General features: G+C 37.0%; 1 protein-coding gene across 1 annotated transcript in view; it reads right to left on the reverse strand.

The window, feature by feature from the left end:
* Gbe1 (1,4-alpha-glucan branching enzyme 1) overlaps positions 1-23,474 on the reverse strand; it is a 253,228-nt gene that overhangs the window by 17,303 nt on the left and 212,451 nt on the right. Inside the window, exons 13-14 of the mRNA XM_028876721.2 lie at positions 11,983-12,167; positions 10,272-10,402 (exon numbers count right to left, since the gene is read on the reverse strand). Of these exons, the coding sequence (XP_028732554.1) occupies positions 10,272-10,402; positions 11,983-12,167 (316 nt within the window). The remainder of the gene's footprint in view (positions 1-10,271; positions 10,403-11,982; positions 12,168-23,474) is intronic.

Raw genomic sequence — 23,474 nt, forward strand, 5'->3', positions numbered from 1 at the left:
CAGTTCTGCCTTGTCATCTAGCTTCCTCTGTGTCTGGCTGGTGACTCCTGACTCAGCCCATCCTCTTCCCAGAATTCTCATCGTCTGCTCATCCCGCTTATCATTTCCTGCCTGGCTACTGGCCAATCAGCATTTTTTTAAACCAGTGTACAAGGGCATTATCCCACAGCAACTATCAGGTTCCAAAGTTCAGTATAAAACTATAGTGACCATTATAGCACATTAATACCATGATATATATATATATTGTATGTGTATGTTATATATATATATATATGTGTTATATATATATATATATATATATATATATATATATATTCCAAAGAGACAGACCAGAGAGCCTGGGAACAAACTCACTTATTCTAATAATCATTGACAATGGAGCCAAGAGTATTCAGTAGAGAATTTATCTACTCTATAATTTGTGGTGGGCAAATTGGATATCCTTTTAGAAGAGAATGGAAATATGTGTTCAACATCACTAATTACAGGGGAAATAGTAACCAAAGTCGATAGATACATCACCACATATGTGTCAGGATTGCTATTAACAAAAAGTCCAATAATGATCATTGGAAAGAACATGAAGCAGAGTGGTGCCACTATAAGTTCTTACAGCCACTGTGGAGAATATAATGAAGACCCATAAGCATAAATTCACAATACCAGTCTTAGGTCTATAACCAAAGAAAATGAAGCCAGCAGTTTGAAGAATATGTAGATGTCAACAACCCATGCAGAACTGTCCAAAATAACTAAGAAAATGAAACAACATCAATGTCCAAAATGTAGTGTTTATCTGTAATCGAATATTTGACATAAAGGAATTGTTCGCAATAACATATACCCAGGAGATATTATACTAAGGGAAATGAGCCATCCATAGCAAAGCAAATATTATATAAGAACACTTACATGGAGAATCTAAACAAGTTGAATTCTAAAGAGAGATGAACAGTGATTGTTGTGGGCTGCAGGGCAAGTGTGAGATGTGGATAAATGGAAGGCTTTTGGTCAATAAACTGGACAGCTAATGCACAGCATGATTAACTTTGGTTAATAATAGATTTGATAGTAAAACTAACTATGGGTTTTCATTATAGTTATTCTCACCACACATGCAAATGCACATACAGCAAATGTTATGGAATATTATTTTAAGATGTGTCACATTTGTTTATGCTGTGGAACATTTGTTAAACAATGCAAAGATGTGTTGCATTCTTTAATGTTGTATTTGTTTAACTCTGTGAAGCTGTGTTATTGTGCCTGTGTACAACAGCTGATTGTTCTAATAAAGAGCAAGGCAGGAGAAAAGATAGGCAGGGCTGGCAGGCAGAGAGAATAAATAGGAGGAGAAATCTGAGAAAAGGAAAAGCAAGAAAAGGAGAGGAGGACATCAGGGGCCAGCCACCCAGCTACATAGCAAGCCATGGAGTAAAAAGTAAAGAAAGTGTACAGAACAGAGAAAGATAAATGCCCAGAGAGGAAAGGTAGATGGGATGATTGAAATTAAGAAAAACTGGCTAGAAATAAGCCAAGCTAAGGCCTGGCATTTATAAGAAAGAATAAGCATCTGTGTGTATTTATTTGGCAGGCCCCCAAAGAGCAAAAGAGTTAAAAACAACCACTAACAAGCAAGTAACTGTGTAAGGTGGAGACTATATAGGGTGACTGAAGTAACCATTTACAATATATCTGTGTACCAAGATAACATATTGTATACTTTACATCTATATAACTTTGATTTATCAGTTAGGATTTAATAAAGCTATAAACATTTTCCATTCAAGCTGAGTTGGGATTTTTTTGAATGTTGCAAACTAGGGTAGCATAAGACAGCCACCCAAAAAATTTTGTCAGAGGAGCCACTAACTTTTGCAAAGTGGGGGAGAGAACACAAGTAAAAACAGTATACTAATTAGTGAGATTTCCTTTATGTACAGGAACAGCGTTGCTGTAAGGCAACAAAAAGATGATTGTAGCAGGATTCTTAAAAGTTCTTATTAATAAAATCAAACCCGAGGCGAGTTATTGGGTCCATGCTGGTAATCAGAGAGACAGAACAAGCACAGCTATCTCACCTCGCGATCCTCAGCTGTCTTGTCTCCTCAGACTGAAGCCTTTATGTCCTCATATCCGAATGGCTTTCAGCTGATTGCTGTTAGAAGCCTGAGTGCTTAACCAGCCAAAATGATTAACCAGCCAAATGCTTCTAGTTTTGTCCTCACGCTTATATATTTTTTGCTTTCTACACATCCTGGATTAAGCTGTTTCTGGATTAAAGGCGTGTGTCAATGCTTGCTATTTACAATGTGCCTTGAACTCACAGAGATCCAGAGGGATTTCTATCTCTGAATGCTAGATTAAAGGTGTGAGTGCCACCATTTTCTAGCCTTTGTATCTAGTGGCTGTCTGTTCTCTGACCCAGATAAATTTATTAGAGTACACAATATTTTGGGGAACACAATACCACCACAGATGATTTGTCATCCAAATCTAAAACTGTGCTGAAAGAGAGAAACTCGATTAAATTTCATATATTCACTTACCAGGACTTTGACCTTTCGAAAGTTATGAATCTTTCTGATCCTCATATGTAGATTAAGGATAAGAGCACTAGACCTCGCCAGCCTTACTGACATAATGTGAAGATTGGATGGGCCAATGTAAATGGAAGTCTATAAAGTGCTATGGTAATTCGACTTCTGACACTAATTTTAAAATAAGCACAGAGACTTCCTCACCAAAGTAATTCTATTTGATTTGAACGGTCTGCAAAGTTCATACTGGAGTTCTATGTTGAAAATATCAGAGTCCATGCTTCCCATTATTCCTAACATTCATTTATCACCACCCACCTGCACAGAGCTTGGTTACAGGGCAGAGGCCAAAGCATGCTGGTCAAAAGAGGATGCCATCACAGTGTCAACTGTTGAGTCTAAGGGAATGTACCATTTCTTCAGGGCAAGGACAGCAAAAAAGAGAAATAAAGACAACAACTGACTTGTGTAGGAGGGGTTATTTCACAAAGAATTGAGAGAGGGAAGTAAAGAACATTAAAATATTCCTACAAAACACAGAAAGGCGGGTGCTAAGAAGCAAAGCCAGGAAAATAGTACAGGAATAAGGGAGAGACTTTTCAAGGAACAGACCATGTTCAGTTACAATACTGTAAAAGGAGTGAAAGGAATGATAATGTGTTAGTGAACTGGGGAGTCAGACATGGAAAGAGGAATTTGGAAAAGAGTGTTCAGGCCATAGTGAGGAAGACTACCTGCTGAGTTCATATCTTCTAATAGATACAATATAATGGAACATAATATAATACAACATAATAGCACAACACTACTCCCAGGAATTCAGTGCATGTCAACTTCCTATTACCACACCAAGACAATGAGTAAGTGCTTTGGTGATGAAAACACTGAAAAGTAAACAATCTACTTCTTTAGTACAAATAAATGCCAGAGGTAGAACATGAACCCTCAGAGTGCAATAGTCTAGACACTACTCTTGCACAGAAAGCAAATTTACCCACTATATCTGGAGGCACTAACAGTTACTTGGGCCATGGGGAGACAAAAGAGTCAGAGTTCATTTTCTCTTGGGCATTTACTGCTTGGGCATGCAACCTATCCCTAAGAGTAGTTTGTTTCCCCAGTGAGACTTCCTTTTAGAAGCTGGTGATAAGCACCTCCTTCAATTACTGGTAATATGTCATAAGGTGAACATGTATTGTTTTTAAAGATTCTACTATTTCTAAATTCATTTTCATACAGAACAGTATAAAATAGAGGACAGGAATCTAGACTGAGCTATTATGTATGAATTTCCAAAGTCAGGACATACTCAATGCATTAGAGACCCATTAGTGAAAACACAGAAATGCTTGAGTATTTCACAGCATTGCAATAAATATTCAGAGCAAAGCTACCCCTCCATTCCTCATCACTACACCGGACAACAATATTAAAGTTGTGTTTATGCACACACAGTCAAGGGATGCTTATTTATTACTGCCTATAATCATGTGAATATGAAAATGTTATAGCAGTTATATTTTGATCATCAAACTATTTTCTTTGTACTTTATGATTCGTCTCAAATTCCTGAAGTGAAGAAAAAAGCCAAATCAAATCTTCTGGCCAGGAAAAAACAATGGTGCTAGTCACTGACTGTCATTAAATGACAAGGACTGCTAAGAAGTATTTAACAATGAAAAAATAATCAAACAGACCCCATAAAAATGTTTAAAACTAATATTGTTATCTAGAGACTGAATAACAGAGTGTAATCAACTCCTGCATGTACATGCATGTGTGTGCATTTCTGAAAACTAAAGATGAAAAAGAACTGCAATAAATATAAAATTGCCATTTACTTACGTTACCCTGCTAACCAAAAAAGCATGATAAAGATACACACAGACACACAATGAGGGAGGAAAGATGTGCATATGCTTCTAGTCACTGTTACACATTTTAGGACACATCCTTGTCCATGTGTTTTGTGTTGTACCCAAACATCAATATCCTATAAAGCCAAAAAGGTGAATCTAAACTCTATTTCTTTAACCCAGAAATCATCCTTCACATGTACAGTATCCTCTTGACACAGTGTGGCATGTAGTTAATCCTAAATTAATTACTTTGCTTTTATTTGTTTCACAAAGTCCTGATTCTGTATAACAGTGTTACATAACCACACTTCAAAGGCTTCTCTAAAGCAAGCAACACAGCCGTGGCCCTGCCTTCAGCGATCACATTCCAGTGAGTCATCCAAATGACCTTATTTGCTCATTATAAAACCTGCATACTGGTTGCAAATGTCATACTCTGAATTTACATTTTAAAAGGCACATCTTGCAGCAGTTTAATAAAAATATTTTTTAAGATCTCAGGTCAAATCCAACTATTTACTCATCTGTTCCCTTAGCTTTAACTATTTTTGGCCTGCATTCACATACTTCTCACGAGCCATGTTTGTGATGGCTCCTTTTAGCATCTGATCTGTGACAGTTGAAATGCCATTTGGAAAGGGGGATGCTATTGTCACGATCATGCCCACCTCCGCCCCAGCAGCATACTGACAGATGACTTAAAAAACCTGTGACTGTTCTGTTGTTTATGCTTCCAGGCTGATATTCATTTTTATAGACCGAGTCATATGCCTTACAAAAAAACCTTTGAGGTTATATGTTTGCATGCACTATTATGCAGTAAACTTGGATGCAGTAGAGCAGTTTACATACAGAGCCATGGTGCATCCATATTCCATGCCAGAATACAGAAAGCAACTCCAACAGAAGAAGAAGAAGAAGACCTGAATACCTATGCTTTATTTTAAAAGAGCAGATTTTCCCTTTTGCAGACTTTGGTTACAAAGGGAACAGGGAAGAATTCCTGGGGAAGAATATGTGGCAGGTGACTGGAGGTGGGAAAGGAGATAGGAAAGATGGGAAAGTGTGCAGATTGCCACAGTTGTTTGTACAATTTTCTAATGCAACTCATTTTCTTCAGAATTGTATCAAAACAATTTCAACATTATAGAAATAGTAATCACTAATCTCACCATTGGTATCATGCCAAAACACATGTAAAAAAATATAAAAATAAGGGAAAATGTACCATAAGATTACTAGAAGGGCATGGACTTTGTAATAAACACAATGCTTGATTTTACCAGCTACATGCTGGGGAAAAGCCTCTGGTACTCTCAGGCTTGTCTACTGGTTTGTTACATGAGGCTAATACAATTCCCCTTAGAGGCTGCACAGGGATATAAGATGAAATAAGTAAAATTAAAACAGATGGCCTTCAGAAGATATATCACAAAATACAATCATTTCTCACATTACCTAAAAGTGGCACTACCATTTATACTATGTCTTACAAAGAACAGTTTTTCCTTGGGGCCTCACATGTTTTAATTTTCATTCAGTGCCCACTTGATAATATTCTGGGTGAAGAAATGAAACAGTGATACATAAAATACAAAGGGTACTGTGTTTCCTCTTTGCAGATGAACAGTGTGAAATCGCAAGAAAAGATAATATACTGAGAAAATATATTCTAGCTTTCTAACCATGAAATGTGAAGCCTGCCTGTTACCAAGTGCATTAAGGTCTCAGCTATGCACCATCACATTGCCGTCATCCGCTAGACCGAAGAACCCTGGAATTGGTGCACTGAAGATTAACAGCTGAAATGATATATGATGCATGTGTGTAGGTAAAGGCTCCCTGCTATTGTTTTTGCTATTCTCCTTGACACAGGTACTAGCTCTTTTGAAGAAATAATGTTTAGTCTTGGGAGTCACCATTGGTGACCACATTTTAAAAATTATTGATACGAATAAGTCTTATCTCTCAGTTTCCCAAATTTCATATTGCCGTGAAAGATAGCTAAAAGCAAACTTAAAAGTTTTCTCCTCCCTTGCCAAAAGAGCTCCCTTTGCAACTTCCTGAGAAGACAGTCTCCATGATTTCTCCAAAGATCTGAGTCAGGTTCATGCCTTGCCATTTAATATGTAAGATACACAGGTTCAAAAATTGATACTGCTTGAGAATTCATACATGTTACCTACAACATATTTGTACTTCAGAGTGATAGAAGAAATTCAAATGACTTTTGCAGAAACTTGAAATTTTTGTATTGAATTCAGTGTCTTCAGAATTCAGAATCTGAAGAATTACTTTACTTGATTAATACATCCAGTCTTGATAGCAACTATCTCCCTTCCATTTACATGCTAGAAAAGCCAATTATCATGGAACATTTTGGTAAAATCAGAAACGTAAAAACAGGATCTTAATTTATGCATATCTCTATATCTAAAATCAGTCTGTAACAGTTTAAAAGTGAAAGAATATGTAAAAAAGACAAAAGGTCAAAAACAAATGAGACTTGCATGATGGTATGGATTATAAAAAGAATATTAAGCTTGGAACAACAAAATCACGGAAGAAGAGATCTCTCTTTTGCCTAAGGAATATGGCAGAATCTTAACAGCTCTGCAATGGAGAACCACCCACTGAAGAGTTACTTTACTATATGTCACAAAAGGGTAGATAGAGGGCAAAAACTAATGTCCACTGTACTCTTTTTCATGCTAATATTTGGAATTTTGAGTTAAAATTATTAACTGAATAAAGAATAAGAGATAAGGTATTACACTAGGGAGACTAAAGAAAAGCTTGAGACTATGAATGAGAGCAGAATGAGTAATATGGTTGCTGCTGGTAGAGAAAATGACATTATACCTCTATTCATCAAAGAGTGTCAACACAGAAACACAGAAATGTGGCACCTGACCTCACCTTGCCAACCCACATCTGGAAACGTGTGCTGCCAGATGTGGCAGCTTCACTTTGGATGGAAGTAGAATTTACTTTTTTAAGGACAACGAAGAAAGAGAAAGGAGGGAAGGAAAGGAGGGAAGAGGGAAGGAAGGAACAGAAGAAGGAAGGAACTCCAGGCATTTGGTCTGAAAGAGGGAAGCCTGGGAAGAGGTGTTGGAGGAAAGACAATGTTTTTAATAATTGAGAACTTCCATGCTCATTTTGTGAAGCAGATCCTTAGGATAAAAGAGTTTTATTATCAGTCACTTCATTATCAATGACAGTCGGCATAGACTGGGTGGGCAGAACACCACTTCACAAAACCAAGCTGACACGATGATTTTAGTCTCTGAGTTAGGGTGAGCTGTTGCTTTTAAGTGGGTAATCACGAGGCATGGGAAAAGTGTATTTCAGAAGCACTTCCATGCTCCTTTGTCTCAGAAAAGAATCCCTAGTAGAGTAAAATTATCTAAACCAGCGGGTCTTAAATATATTTGAGTATTCAAACAGACATCTCATGCCACCAAGTAAAACAGCCAATGGCAGGAATGTTACATCATGTTGAATCAATGGCCAAATGGGTCCCATCGGTTCCACAGAACATCACCAAAGCTGTCGGTTACTCTCTATAACCTGATGGTAAGGCCTACTGTTGAAGAAATACTTACTATGTCACCAGACATGGAGAAATGGAGCTGGCGCCCAACTAGAATATTCACTATAACTGACTAAGGGCGATGTTGCAGAGATATTTTGCATGCTACTAGAAGAGAAAAGTAATCCTCAATATCACCCAAGCACAAGCACTGTGACCTACAATAGCAATCATATTGGGGCAAATGTGGCACAAATGTGGAGTAACCACTAACTACTTTTCGATTGGCTTGAAAGTTTACACCATGAGATGAAACCAGTACCTGAAACTAGAGAGGCAGCAGGCCTAAGGGAATATGTATGACTATTATTCTCCTAAAGTAACACAGCAATAAGACAACTCCTAATGAGCTATTGCTTACCAGCAGACCAGAGCATTGCTCAACCACCATCAGACAAGCTTCTTGCAGTAGATAGCAATTAACACAGGGACACACAATGAACAATGGGCAGAGAGTGTGAGACAGTGGAGCACTAAGCCCTCAATGAGATGCTTTTATCAGATCCCTCCTCTCAAAGCACAAGGGGCTTTGCAGAAGAGGACACAGAAAGATTCTAAGTGCCAGGGATGGCAAATGACTCCAAGGAAATACTGTCTTCTCTAGTCAGAGAGGATGGATAAACATAAACTCACAGAGAATGAGAGAGAACACACAAGTCCTATGCAAGTTCAAAACAGACCACCACGACCACCACTCTGCAAAGGGAAGTAGACACAAAGTCCCATGCTAACCTAGGAGTTACAATTGCTACCCACTGAGAAAGGGAAATTCAGTTCTCTCTAGTGTAGTGTCACTGGCTGTATCAATCACACTCCAGGGCAGGCCTCATGCCCACGAGTAGTCGGCCAACACAAAATGGAATCCATGTTATTTTTTTTTGTATATATATATACAATATATATATATATTAGTTTTGCTTGGATATTTTTGTCTTACTAGTTTTCTTATTTATATTTTGTTTTTTATTTTTTGAGAGAGAGAATATGAAATTAGGTGGGGAGGGAGGAGGATCTGGGATGAATTAAAGGAGGGGAAAGAATATGATCAAAATATATTACGTAAAAATTTTAAAATAAAAATTAGTCAAAGGAAACTTTACATTTCTCTTTACAAACACTTTTGGGGTCCTTTCCCTTCAGAAAGAGCTCTACGTACCTGTTGTTAATCTCTCTCCATCACCTCTCTTACTTCCAGGCTAGTTATGCTTTAGGTATTCTGCAATACGCCATAATTAACACCTGAAATTACAATCCTCTTTTCATGTAATCTTTTACTGACTCGGACATGAAAACTTGCTCTAGTACATACCTTCTTACCAAGAGACTTCCTAGTTCAAAAACTTTCAACGATGTAACATAAAATCTCAGGGGAAAAAAAAAAAAGCTTAAATTAATTAATAGAGTTTTTTTTTTTTTTTAAAAATCTCTATCACACGATCTCAGTTGTGGCTGTCAGCTTTCTCTCTTAGTACTTTTATTATAGTCACCATTTTCTAGTTAATCTTTTGTACTGCCCATGTTCAAAAGATGGTCTATGCCTCCAACCACTGGAATGGCTTTCCTCAGTTTACTATACTATATTCATGCTAATTCCAAGGTAGTAGGTTTATCATTCTTTTCCTCTCCATTTTCCCATGGAATACTTTTGTTTTTCTCCCATTTATTACCTTATATCTTGCATCATACTTTGGTTTTATATCTTTCTGCTCCAGGAAGGCTCTGGCAGTATAGCAAAGACATAAGAAAGGACTAAAAAAGAGGCCACGTAATCAGCGAACACACGTAAGTAGAGGACACCGGACACATATTCCTTGCTCTTTCTCTTCAGCACCCCCACCCCTGGCCTGCTTCCCTGCCAATTCTGATTTTAAAAAAAAAAAAAAGTGAACCATGACCTAAATTTTAAAAGAGACAGAGAAAGGAGGATTATTGAGTTATATATTCTTTCTCAACAGTCAGAGATGAGGGGGTAAAGAGACGATTATCAGAGGCAACTATGAAAGATTTTATATACAAAAATGAAGTGTGTATTGATTTCTTATTAGAACAAAATACCACGTTCAAAAATTTCCAGGATAGGAATTTTCAGAGTTTAAGCGAAGTTCGTTAATAATTCAGTACAAATAAGATGGGCAATGCCAGCCACCTCAAGTCTCTCACTTTTCAGAGGAGGAAACTGAGTTCGAGTTCCATGTTCGTCTTTTTAAAATGTGCTTATACTATGAATACATACTGAATTTAAATGGCTACATTCACTAGCAGAGAAAAGGATATTTCCCCGGCAATGCCGTCCCAACTCGGTAGTCGGTATAGCTCTTGCTTGGGTGGAAGTTGAAGATAAAGAGGAGTCCTGCTCTCTCAAAGGTGATGGTCTTATTGTCTTCATGTTTTTCACTCACATAGGCCTGTAAGGAGGAACACATTACATTCAAATCACTCTGAGATGCTGCGGCAAGGCAACTATTTCCTAGAGGCTTGTTTTGTCGTTCCTAATATGAGCTGTTCATTATTATTCCAAAATGAAATCCCTGGTCTCTATAGTTTTGTATGTTACAATTTTACCAAACAACATCAAAAAGCAGTTTAAAGAGCATAAGAACCCCACCGTCCATGTTCCACCCTGAGAGCACAAGCAGAGGATTAATGCTGTGGATAAGTCTGAAGTAAAAACAAAACAAAACAAAACATGGCACTTTCAGTATATAGCATTTGTGTATATTAGGCTAAGCATAAGAGCATTTTCCTTGAGACTTTGTTTTAGTACCCAGATTAATGAGCTAACATAATAAAAATTTATTTTTCAAAGTTGCTGTAAGGTTATATCCGGGTTCAAATTTATAGTTATTCTAAAAATCATACATTATTTTTACATAACTCTGCAGAGAATCAATGGCAACCTAAAGTCAGCTGCAATGTTCTGCGAATATTTCTTAATAATATGAAAAGGTCTAAAAATAAATGACACTCTCCCACTCCCTGATTCCTGTTTACAGCTGGCTTTGAAAGCCTTTGCCTCTTCGGCTCCACTTTCACCCAACTCGTATGTTGTAGATTTATTGCTGTGTTTATCAGCAGCATCCCTCCTGGTAATTTAGCAGTGAGAACTAAGGCTCCAGAGTAAACAGTGTGCCTTTCAGGATTCAACCTTGTTCCTCCTGAAAAGGAGCATCATTTTGCTCTTTCTCCTGGAAATGGCATTTCTAATAGACATGATTAGGGCATGCATATCATGGAGCCAATCTTACTGAATATACAAATACCTTTGTTCAATCACCAAACAAGCAAACCATAGACACTTAAGTAAAAACACATCAACTGTCATTTCAAACAGTATCAATAGAAAGTAAATGGATTGTAACTAACACATACTATATGTTAATTTTTGCAAGAGGGAAAAAAAAGCGTGTACTAAATATGCACCTGTTAATTACATTTTCTCAAACTTATTGAAAACTGAGACTTTAATTCTAGAGGGGAGTTCAGACTCATGCAAAATACAACACAGCATGCAGGTATAATGGCATTTACTGAAATGACAAGTTGGAGACCAGTAAAGAAGGGAAAACAGGAATAAAAAAATCTAGGTGTTGTCGTAGTCATTTTTTTTTATGACAGCATAATTATTTACACAAAGGAAAGCCAGTCAAAACAATTAAGATGTTGCCACAGCCATTTCCAAAATGGGTTTCATGCAGAGTGTCTGCCATTTATTTTTAACCAATTGAAATGAAAATTGTTAAATTTAAACAATAACAACCAACTAACCAGGAAGCTAAGCAGGGCAGTATGCTTACCATTTTCATTATCTATTGGGAGAGATTCCTGTGACATGTTTTGACAACCTACAGTACATTACAGGGCACTACACACTGAATAATGAAGTACTGCTCAGAAGGTCTGCATGCAGATTTAAACTGATTGCCATTCTAAGCATGCCCAGCACTCACTGGTGACTAAAACATCACATTCCGAGCAAAGGGCTTACCTGAGGAGCTGAAAGCCAACCACATCTTTCTTCCAATCTATTCATATCTCTGTCAAAGTTATTTAGGAACTTATAGCGAAGAAGGTCATCATCAGTTAAATTAAACTGCCTTCTGGCATAATGGTAACTCTCATTATTCCCTTTCCTTGGGAAGTCTAACCACTCAGGATGCCCAAATTCATTACCTGTATTAAAACAAACAAAGAGTTCCTAACTGTAAAAATCAGGTAGAAATGGTAGCATTTCTTACTAAGAAAACTCCATAATTAAATATTTTCAAAGTTCTTTAAATAATCTAATTCCCTATAACAACTTCATCCTGTGAACAATGTAGGGGTCCACTTCACAAACAGAAAGCACCAGGCCTAGGGAGATGGCTCAAGGAGGAAGAATGCTTATGTGCAATCAGGAGTATGTGAGTTCAAATCTCTATTACCCACACAAGAAGTCAGGCATGACTGCATGCTTTACAACCTGGGCATCACTGGGTGAAAACAGGCAGATAACTGAAGCACACTGGCCAGCCAGTGTAGCCAAATCAGAGTACTATTGGTTGAGTGACACACCATGACTCAAGGCAGTAAGGTAGAGGACAATCGAGGAAGACACTTGAGTCTCTCCTCCTGCCTTCATTTGCATACACATAGGCACATATACTCTCATGTATTACACACACACACACACTATACCATGACCAAACCACCAACAAAAACAACATTAAACAAAGAAAAACAAACCCAAACGAGGAAATCATATTTAGACTCTGAAGCCCTATGGTCCAAGTTCAGCTGATTGAAATATAAAGATTTTCCTACCACATTAGCATAGGCACGAATATGTAAACTTCCTGTGTTATAGACATCTAAGCTATCACTAGTACTATTCACTGTCCACATTTCTTTCTCAGATTTCTGGGTTATTTTAGACATGCATCTATAATTTGGTTCATGTGTCCATGCGTACAATTGAGACACTTGGACAGGAATTATTTAAATATTATGTCTTGCTATGATGATAAGCAGAAGCCAAACGCAATTCAAAATGATCTACCATGGAATTGCTTTACATAGTAAACTTTGCTGAGAGACTGTGCAGTTTACATTTAACATCTCAGGTCCAGAGTTATAAAAATAAAAATTCCATAAAAAGTAAACTATCTGCAAGCAGTTCACTAAATTCTAATATTTCACTCTAAATGAAAATATTTCTTTTTTTTTTTTTTTAAAGATTTATTTATTATGTATACATTGTTCTGTCTGTACGTATCCCCACAGGCCAGAAGAGGGCACCAGATCTCACTACAGATGGTTGTGAGCCACCATGTGGTTGCTGGGAATTGAACTCAGGACCTTTGGAAGAGCAAGCAGTGCTCTTAACCTCTGAGCCATCTCTCCAGCCCTTATGATGGGTACATAGTCCACCAGGGGAGAGACAGGTTTCTGGCTCCGTGAGCCTACACTGATTGTCAGATGCTTACTGAGACAAGAGGCCCCTGCTTCAGAAAGACTATAAGTCAGTGGAGTGCTCAGCTACAAATGGACATGTATGTCACACCTTCTACCAACGCTCAGGGGCCATCTCCAAAGAGGGGATAGGAAAATTCAAACAGCAAAGGTCAGGAGGGACTGGAGAGAGTCACTGTATTGTAGACATGACCTAACAACTACACTCAAACTTAAAACCTGTGCAAGATCAAACTATTAAAGTAGCATAGAGAAAAAGGTTCATGAGCCTTCACCCTACAGAGGAGCTAAGGAAAGGCAATGGCTTCTTGGGAGGGAGAACCTATTTTTCTTTCATGATGTGGCCTCAAACTCTAGTGAATGGTTTCATATCCAGGAGTACATGTGAGGCCAAAATTGGACTCACTGGGTTATTTAAACTAAAAACCTGAACAAATACTTAGTATCATAACCCAAACTAAGATTTTTGTATCCATTGTAACTTTTATTTAATATGTTATCAAATATAAATTCACTTATTTAAAATATAAAGTAATAGGCATATTTTATTTAATAGAGAACATGAAATCAAATTTCTAATAGAATGTCATAAAATGATAAAACTCTTATTAAGTAATCTTACATATTGATCTCTATTAGATTCACGTAGGTCTCCTGAAAATCCTTCCCCAGTAAGGCTTCTTTTTAAATTGAAAGGACCAGAAAGCTGCGCAACAATAACATCAACAATAACAACAAAAGTAGAAGAAACTGTATCAGTGGCTACAGACAACAAACATTCTACAGTGTGGGTTTTCATGCTATCACAGTTGTAAATGAGCTGACCTGCAGCAAATTAAGTTTAATGTAGACAAACCCAACATCAAATTTCATTTCTTGGTGCAAAGCCATAAACACAAGTGCAAAATAAATGGGAGTAAATCACGTGAAGACTCTGAAAGTGACCTTGGAATAGCAGCAAACCATTCTCAGGCTGAACTGCAAAACCTGCAAAGTGCCTGTTAGTAGCTCCCAGCTCGCAAGCCTAATGAAGAAAAATACTATCATTATGAAAAGTTAAAAAAATGTTCTCCTAAGCTGTGGTCTACAAATTATTTAGGAAATATGGCACTGTTCAAGACAGTATAGTGAAATATGACCACTGAAATGAGCTGATAACTAAGGGTTGCTGTACATTAAAGATGATCAGAAACCTAAATGTATTCTTGCAATGGTCAAGAAAGTGATGGATTTATTTTAGTATAGACAACCCTATGGACTGGGAATAACACAGTCTGAATAAACATCTGTAATTAACCAAATGGAAAATGCTATTCTAGATCACACATAAATACTATGTATGCATGTCCACATAGCATGTATATGCTCTTTGATTAATTTGATAGTTACTCAGAACCTGGACTCCTCACATGACTCTCTGGTATCCTATGGAACATATCCTATATGTGTTCCTATATACATGTTTCTTAAGTAGAAATGTTTTCTTCATACTTGCTAGGCAACTTAGCCTTTGATATATTTGAGAAACAAACACTCTATTGTTTAGGAACTAGGAAAATGGATCACAAGAATTTCCAAGCAACATAAAAAAAAATTATGAAGAGCATCATTTTTAAAGCTGCTAGCTGGTTTATTCAACAGATAAGAGGCTAAGAAAGTCACAATTCCTGTGAGACCCCCAGCAATGACTATGATACTTGAGAACAATACTTCTGAGTCCAGATATGCATTATGAGTAACCAGACACTCACCAACAAAGCATCTTTTAGCTCATTAAGTTATGATTATGATCAGTAGTGTAACATACGGGATGCTACCAAATTCAAAATGATGGGAAGAGAACAATTTCTGAGCTCTCACGTGGGACGACTTGTAAGAAAATCCACAGTTCATGCCATGATTCACTGAGTTCAACAGAACAGCAGACTTGAGTGCTTTCAGAAAATAAAAGGCTGACATATTTGGCTAAACAACTTTAGAACAAAATCAGGAATTAGTTGACTAAAGTTGCTACACTTAATGATTCTAGTAAATTCTACAAAGTTCTTTCTCTTCCTTTCCATTTTCTCTGTACACATTCCCATTCATGTCTGGTTAATTGTGAAAAACCTCTAAGCGCAAAATTCCTATTGGGATTCCTTTCTCTGTAATTAATTTTTTTTTTCTGTTTGATGTAAAGGTCCAAGCTATAAATTGACAAGAAGCCAGCTGGTAGAGTGATGAAATTCAAGACAATATAACTAATGAAAAGCTCCAGCTCTGTTAGCTGAACATTTTGATTAGCAGGCTTGTGTATTTTGTTTCTCTAAACGGCAATGCATACTAATTTTACCTAGGAATTAATTAAAGTCTACCCTGGCCTCCGTGCTGTGGATGTTATATAAGTCTTTCTTGTCCCAAGTTTATGTGCATATGAAAATAATGCACAGTTCTAATGAGAGGAGGAAAAACCTTTTTCACATCTTTACTTAACTGTACTAAAAACTAGCTTTTAAGTTTTAAACTACCTTATATTTGAGGCCTGTAATGAGTATGTTCTTAACAAAGGGAAGAACACAGGATAAAATAATGTTCCAAATCGGAGTCTGATATTTTCCTTTCTAGAAAAATAGACTTACAATCACTAACCTCCCTCTTTGACACAGATCTGTATGGTAATGCCTGCTGCCTACATCACATGGTTCTTTTTAGCTCTATTCTGGCCATGTGCACAACTCTAATAGATGATTACATTGTTATCACTGCTTGCATATGTAGCATGTATCAGTATCACCCCTCTCTTATCAAGCCTATAATCTAATGGAGGAGAAAAGACATAAAGAATCAATGAGAGCTATTATAACAAAAACAGTTGGTCAAAGTGGCAGAATATTAGATTCCCCTGCCTTCAACAAGGATGAGATGTAAAGACCCTGGGCTGGCCATATTGGGAGGTAAAGGAAGACTATTCTAATGTTACATCTTATATAAGAAGAGAAAGGCAGCCAGTCTTCAGAGGTAATCTCAGAATTGTAGGAAATTACCTTTGCTACAAACCGGCCATATCTCTGTGTAGTAGGCCCAGGAATGGCCTGGAGAAACAAAAGATAACTGACATCTGGGGTGTGTTTTAATTGTGCTTGGAAGGATACTTTTATCAGTGGCAGAAGAGGGTATCATAAGCCAGAAATTGAGAACCTTGATTTCTTGTAGAGAAGACAAAGACCTAGAATAGGAATCTGAAGGCCAGAGGGTCAGAAGGAAAGCCAGTGCACATAGGAAATGAAAGGCTGAACTCGGGGAAGGAGTACATCCCACAGGAAAGGATGTCAGCTGTCCAAGTACTACCGTGGGCATGCAAGGGGAGCAAAATCTCAAGTATGAGATAATTTAGTACCATCAGAAGACACTGATGAATGGAAAGGACACTGATATATCAGAGGCTACATCTGAATTCCTGACGAGTGATTCAAGAAAAATACCTGAGCTAAGTCTTCTATTTCTTTATTCTAAGATATTCTGACAGGGAGAATTTAAATATGTTCCTGACAGAGAAGGTCATTCCCGATGGCAGCCATATATTCATGTTTACATGCTCTCTACTCCACATTATTAGAATAAAAAGAAAGTAGCACACTATTGAATGCAGGGTGTATGGTAACAAGGTGGTTTTATTCTGTCTCTCTGCCCCAGCTCTTGCCATGTTCCCCTGATCAATTGTACATAAGGAGTACGGAAGAGATTGGCAAATGACCTGTGGCCATTTGGTAGACCATTTTTAATTCAAACTATTTTTGGATTTTGTCAAATCCATGAGTGAGGAGCATGCCAAAGACAAAGTAAATGGGTCTGAAGTTTGTCAAAACCAAATGAACTAACAAATAGGAAAAAACTCTTTACCATCAGTGCTCACAGTTACAAAATGAGATTAATTTATATTATGTATACATGCAGAAGAATGAACATAGACATGCTTAAAACAAGCAGTTTTTGAAATGCTAAACTATAGAAATATTAATAGTGAAGGGTAATTATATAAGTTCTAATGCTTTTATTTACCAAATGGAAAACAATTCTAATACATGAAATTTATGACATTTAAAAATATCAAAATATTATGAATATTTTAATAACTTTAAAATATTAAAAGCAGTTGTAATTTCCTGAGTGTCTCCTACATACATATGTGCTACAATAGCCATTACTTGAAATCTAACAAAAATTATTCAATACAGAAATCATTCCCATTTTAAATACTTCAGAAAAGTAATTAATGTGACTTTCTAAAGCCATTCAAGCATAACGCATCTAGGCTCGCATTCAAATTTGATGTCTGTGTTCTACCCATTGTATCCAGCCCCAGTACTTGTTTCCAACAATATGAATATAAAGTTTCTATAAATGTACAAGTGTTAGGAAAGATAGGGGACAAGAGCTGTAAATAAAACATATTTTTTAATAAAGCATATTTATTACTGACCTGTGCTTCCTCTGTATTCTGCATGTTATACTATTGTTGCTGTTAATATGCTACGTTACAGCTGGTTAGTCTCCAAAACACTTCTATTTGCCTTGCTTTGGTAGCGCTGGGGATGGCACCTAGCGCTCTGTACACATAAGCATAGGCACAAGTGCCCTTTCATTGAGCTATATCTGGAGTCTAGTATGTCTTTATCACCTGCACAAGGCTTCAGTGCTTCCCTTTGGCTTACACAGCCATTTGCCTTTTGGTTTGTTTGATTTCTTTTACTAAACAATTATTGAAATATTACAATGCCACATTTTGACTTTTTCCTATCAGACTGGGGGCAGACCCTCCAGTATTCCATTACTATCTAATGGAATACCAAGCACGACATGTACATCCAATGATTTACTAAGTTTATGCATCATGTCTGCTTCCTTTAGCAGACGATTTCAACTGCTATTGTCCATTGTCCTTTTAGAGGACTGGGTTTGAGGCAAGGGACTCATATAAAGAAAAGGTCTAACACAGTTTCTTTATTATCACAAATTTGGATGTTATAGAAAAAAAAATAAGAAAAATGCCAAGAAGCAACAAAAGGAGTGTGCATACACAAAAGGGTATCTGCAGGCTCAAAGTGTATGAGCAAATCTCTACAGCCTGTCCTGTGTCTCAGTGACCAGTGCTCCACTTTACAATGGTGAATCTACACAACACAGGCTTTCAGATGTTCTAGCACCTATTTAAACTCTGATCTCCACAATGTGTTAGGGACATTTAAAAAAAAAAAAAAAACTTGAACTAAATAGAAATATAATAAAAACCAAAGACTAAACAACCAACACAACAAATGTAGATGAACTGGATATTGTTATGCAAATGAATGCTTTAAAAATCACACTCTTTAATATGAAGATTGAAAGCCATTGGAAAGGGCTTCTCTGACATATTTTAAACATATTTTGTATTGCATGGTACAAGACTCCTGGGAGACAATAAGCCGGGGTGGGGTGGGGGAATAGGGAGGATGGAAGTAAGAGGTCACTATGAACCTTCCGGAATTGAGAATGTTTGCACGTAAGTGAAAAGTGCCATAGGCAAGCTTCCCTAATGGCCTCCTGGAAGAAGGAAATTTGAGTACCTGGCAATTGACTAGTACATCTACTAAGACACTCCACCTATTCTTTGGAGAAATGCAATGGCAGGCAAAGGGGAATCATAAAACACAGACAAAATTGGCTGACAGAAAGGTAGCACATATTCTCACACAAACACACTCAGAGAAGGGAGAAGAAGCCTGTGTGCTCTGTGGCTATTACCACTTCAGTGTTAGGGTCAAAGGATAAATAGTGGAGTCATTTTGTGCCTATACAGATGATATCCTACCACCAAATCACCATCACATCTCTGGGATCACATCAGCATAGACAGTAATCAGAGATTAACAACCCCCTTAGCCAACTAATCTTGTAATGCTAGACTTTGCCATACAAAAAGGTACCTATGAAAACAGAATGGGTGGGGAAGGCTGGAAAGAAAATATTACTTTAAAAACCACCTGTTTAGTTGAATTCTGGTATCATTTCAAGGTAGACAAGTGCTTCTCTAAGAATCTCAGGATTTTTTCCTGCTGAAGGTTGGCTAGGCTTCTCTCTCCAATGGCCTTTCATTTGCTGTCAGTATTTCTATTGCAGACCTGATCCTAATATAAGTATCAGATAACATAATATAATATATGTATATTATAATATGTAATATAAGTACCTGATCCTAATATAATCAATTGACTGGCATCACTGCCTTTCATTGACATTTTTCAAGGTCCCATGGTCCAGAGAGCAGCTAGTTTTAGCCCTGTTTGTGTATCAGCTCTTGCTTCCTTTTGGGTTAACAGTGCAAAAAGAAATAAGAAGAAAGTTCTAAACAACAGGGCAACCATGAACAATATGACTCTTCTTCCCCTAATGACAGATCCTTACTTCAGATATTGCTCCCTACAAAACCCTTTTGAGATTTTTTTTAAAAAAATATGATTTTATGAACTGGTGTATTAACCAGGTCTGAAGGCTATTAGAATGTGAGACTGAAAATCACATAAACAAACAATATTTTCAAGGTAATTGCATTGAGAGCATCACACATAAATCTTCCTAAGAGGTAAACGCAGCATGAAGAGAAACAAATACCACTTTTCTCCATTTGTATAAACTATAAAATCTTCTATGATGAACTTCCATAAAGGGCGACATTCTAAAACCAAACATCAACTGCTAAAACTGGTACCATGGTTGGTGTTGGGTTTAGCTCAACCAATAGTCAGCCAGATCCATAGGATGTACTAATGATGTCTACTTGAATAACTAACATTTCTTTGCTCTCATTTGTTCTTTAACTCCTAGTACATAGAACCAGTACCCATTAAACAAGAGGACATGTACCTAATTATGCTCCAAGAATCCGGCTTCTATGTCTCCTCCCACTTCTTTAACTGGCAATTCCTAGTTATACTGCCTGAAATTTTATTCACTCTTTAATACCCAGGTTAGATATTGAAACCTGCAACTGAGATACAGGTGTTCAGATAGAGTAACTTAATTTCCCTTTTCTAATTATATAAAAAAATGACTTCCTCTACAAAGAGATTTTTCCTAGCCTGCATTATGGCCTCTCATCTAAGTTTTGTCTAATGATGGGTATGTGGAATTGAGATCTTCCAAAGAGAACTTTGTTCCTCTTCTTTCTCTCTTGTGTACACAACTGTCTTGAAACTTAAACCTCATTATGTAGGCAGGGCTACATTTCAGCTTTGTGTTTGGTAGCCTTTAATGTGAATTACATTCATGTGAGTTCATGTAATTGAACTGACCAGGTAACTGCTATGATCCACATCTAAATACACTTTCATTCTTCTGATTATGAAATGGGAAACTTGAAATGAAGAATGATAAAATCATAGATCAAACTTGATATTAAATTTAATTAACATTTATTTTATGTAAAATGTATGTTAAATTTTAAACAACACAAAGAAATATGTTCAGAAATAAATGTAATAGCATGCATAAAAAGTAAGGAAATATCCAAGAGACTAATTAATTGAACTATAAAGAAAAAATAAGCCTCCAGAATTGTAGCACATTACAGTAGCTATCTGAGTTCTTCAGAGACTGAAATATGAATGTATTTGTAAAAAAAAAAAAAAAGTGAACATTATATCAAAGTTTCCTTCAAACTTCTCAAAACTTTACAAAGGATCATTAAATGTGTCAGCTACTTGGGGGTAAAAAGGAATTTTTAACATTCCAAGTGACAGATGTCAAGACTCATGAATATCTAAATATTCATAATTTGGCACATTCTAGACGATCATTAAGTAATACATACATACTTACATTAATATTACTTCTGAGATCCATTAAAATCGAATCTGCACGTGAAGAGTTGGAGTGCGGGGTCAGAACACTAAGTGTGGTATGTTTGACTGGGATGTCCCCATCATCTCGGGGGCTTGAAAGCTTGGTCTCTAGTTAGGAGCTGCTTGGGCAGGACTAGATGGTAAAGCACTGCTGGAGAGAGTGCCACAGAGGGGAGGTTCTGAGGCTTCAAAAGATTCATGCTATTCCCAGCGCCCTCTCTATTTCCTGTTTACTGCTCAAGGTGTGAGCTCTCAGCTTCTGTTCCCGCTTCAGGCTAGTTCTACATACCCATGACAGATCCTAACCTTCTGGAGCCGTAAGTCCCAAATAAACCCTTCCTTCTGCAATTTGCTTTGGATATGGTGTTTTACGACGTCAATAGAAAAGCAATAAGACACCCAAAATCAATTTATTTCACCAACAATTCTACTGTACAGTTTTATTTTGTTCAACACATTTCTAACATTAAATTAAGATAGTCTCAAGTTAAAGAAAAAGGTCTACAAGTTTGAAAAAGGAAAAAAATCAACTATCATGCAGTTTGGGAAATTAGACATGGATATGAAAGGCGAGATTTTTTTTCAGACGCAGTAAAACTCTAATCCATAACTTCAGGCCATGTAACTTTTTGTTAGTGACAAAGGCCCTGCAATGGATTGAAGACTCTTAATGCACAAGAGTCATACCAAACTCATGACTCATTGAATCCTATAATTCCTACAAGTGCCTATTAATACAGAGACCATTATGATTCACTCTTTTCCAATGATGAATGAAAGTCAATGTGTTAGAGCTGATACAGCTAGGAAAATAAGGAGCCTGCATAATTCCAGGATCCAGAGGATGAGGCAAGGGGATGGATGGTTGGAGGCCATTTGGGGCTATAAAGGCAGGTTAAAGGCCAATGCCAGACTTAGATGCAGAATGAGTTCCTGTCTCATTTTAAGAGAGTAAGACATACTCTCTTAAAATGAAGAGGTGAGGGTGGACAACAGAAGTCCAAATTAGTGGTAGGCCATTTCAGCTTCAATGGCTGGATACTGTAATACAACAATGATGCTAACGATCATAAAGGAGCAGGAAGATTTTAAAAAGAGAAGATCTCATCTTTGGAACCAATAACGTTATAGCCACTAAAATAGCCAAGTAAAAATCTCAGGTAGGAAGTTTATATTGACCAATTAGAACTAAAGATTAGATTTTGAAATAGCGATCTGGAAACTCTTTTAAAGAAACGATCAAAATATAAAAGAAGTGGACTTTGTAAAAACGGTAAAGTAAGGAAGCAACAAAAGAGGCCGAGGATTCTGATAAAACAGGTACAATATAAGGGAAGCAAGAAAACGAGGTGAAGGAGACCAGGAAGCCATGGTTAATAAAGAAAGTAAAAGGAGGAAGAAGAGGGGGGAGACACAGCCAGCTAGGTCAGGGGGCTTCATGTACGTGGTGCAGAGACCTGCATGCAGTATAGCCTTAGGCAGTAGACTGTCTCACTTGTAGGAAAACAGAAGGAGCCTTTCAAATGTTCCAGAGGTGAACAGAGTGCAGAAATGTGGCATCAGCCCTTTAACTACATGATGAAGGTGAACAAAGTGGAGGGGAAACAGATACAATATAACAAGCTCTAGAGATTGGAGAGGTGTGCATTTTCAAGTAAGATTTTAGTATCTTGGATATTTTCTAAGATTAATTTCCTAGTTATTCTTTATATAAAAATAATTAAAACAAATGAACATCAAAAGGAGTGAAAAGAATCAGTTCTAGTTTACTGTTCACACTCCACACTTTAACTACACTGAGTGAATACATTTTTTGTTTCATGAAACTGTGCATTTAAAACAAAAACAGCTTCAGATCACTTGCCATCAAAGTGATATAAAATGTTACGTGCTATAAAACATTTGGTGGCAGAACTTAGGAAAAGAGCATTATGTCCAAGGATTGCACAACACAAAATTTGTTTTTCTGTGCAATAGTCATAATCATCCTTCTAAATTAGAATTTAAATTCTTTATCTTCAGTGTCTGCCCTTTGATGTTACATTTCCTCAGGCAACCATGGGTCTCATTTAGCCAGATGTAGCTATACTGACAAGGGGAAAAGAAGAAAGCAAACAGAATAAAATAATTAAGTTGGAAGTGGAATGGTAGTCACTGGAAACTTGTTTTT

Source organism: Peromyscus leucopus, chromosome 12, assembly GCF_004664715.2.
Source record: "Peromyscus leucopus breed LL Stock chromosome 12, UCI_PerLeu_2.1, whole genome shotgun sequence".
Classification (NCBI taxonomy): Eukaryota; Metazoa; Chordata; class Mammalia; order Rodentia; family Cricetidae; genus Peromyscus; species Peromyscus leucopus.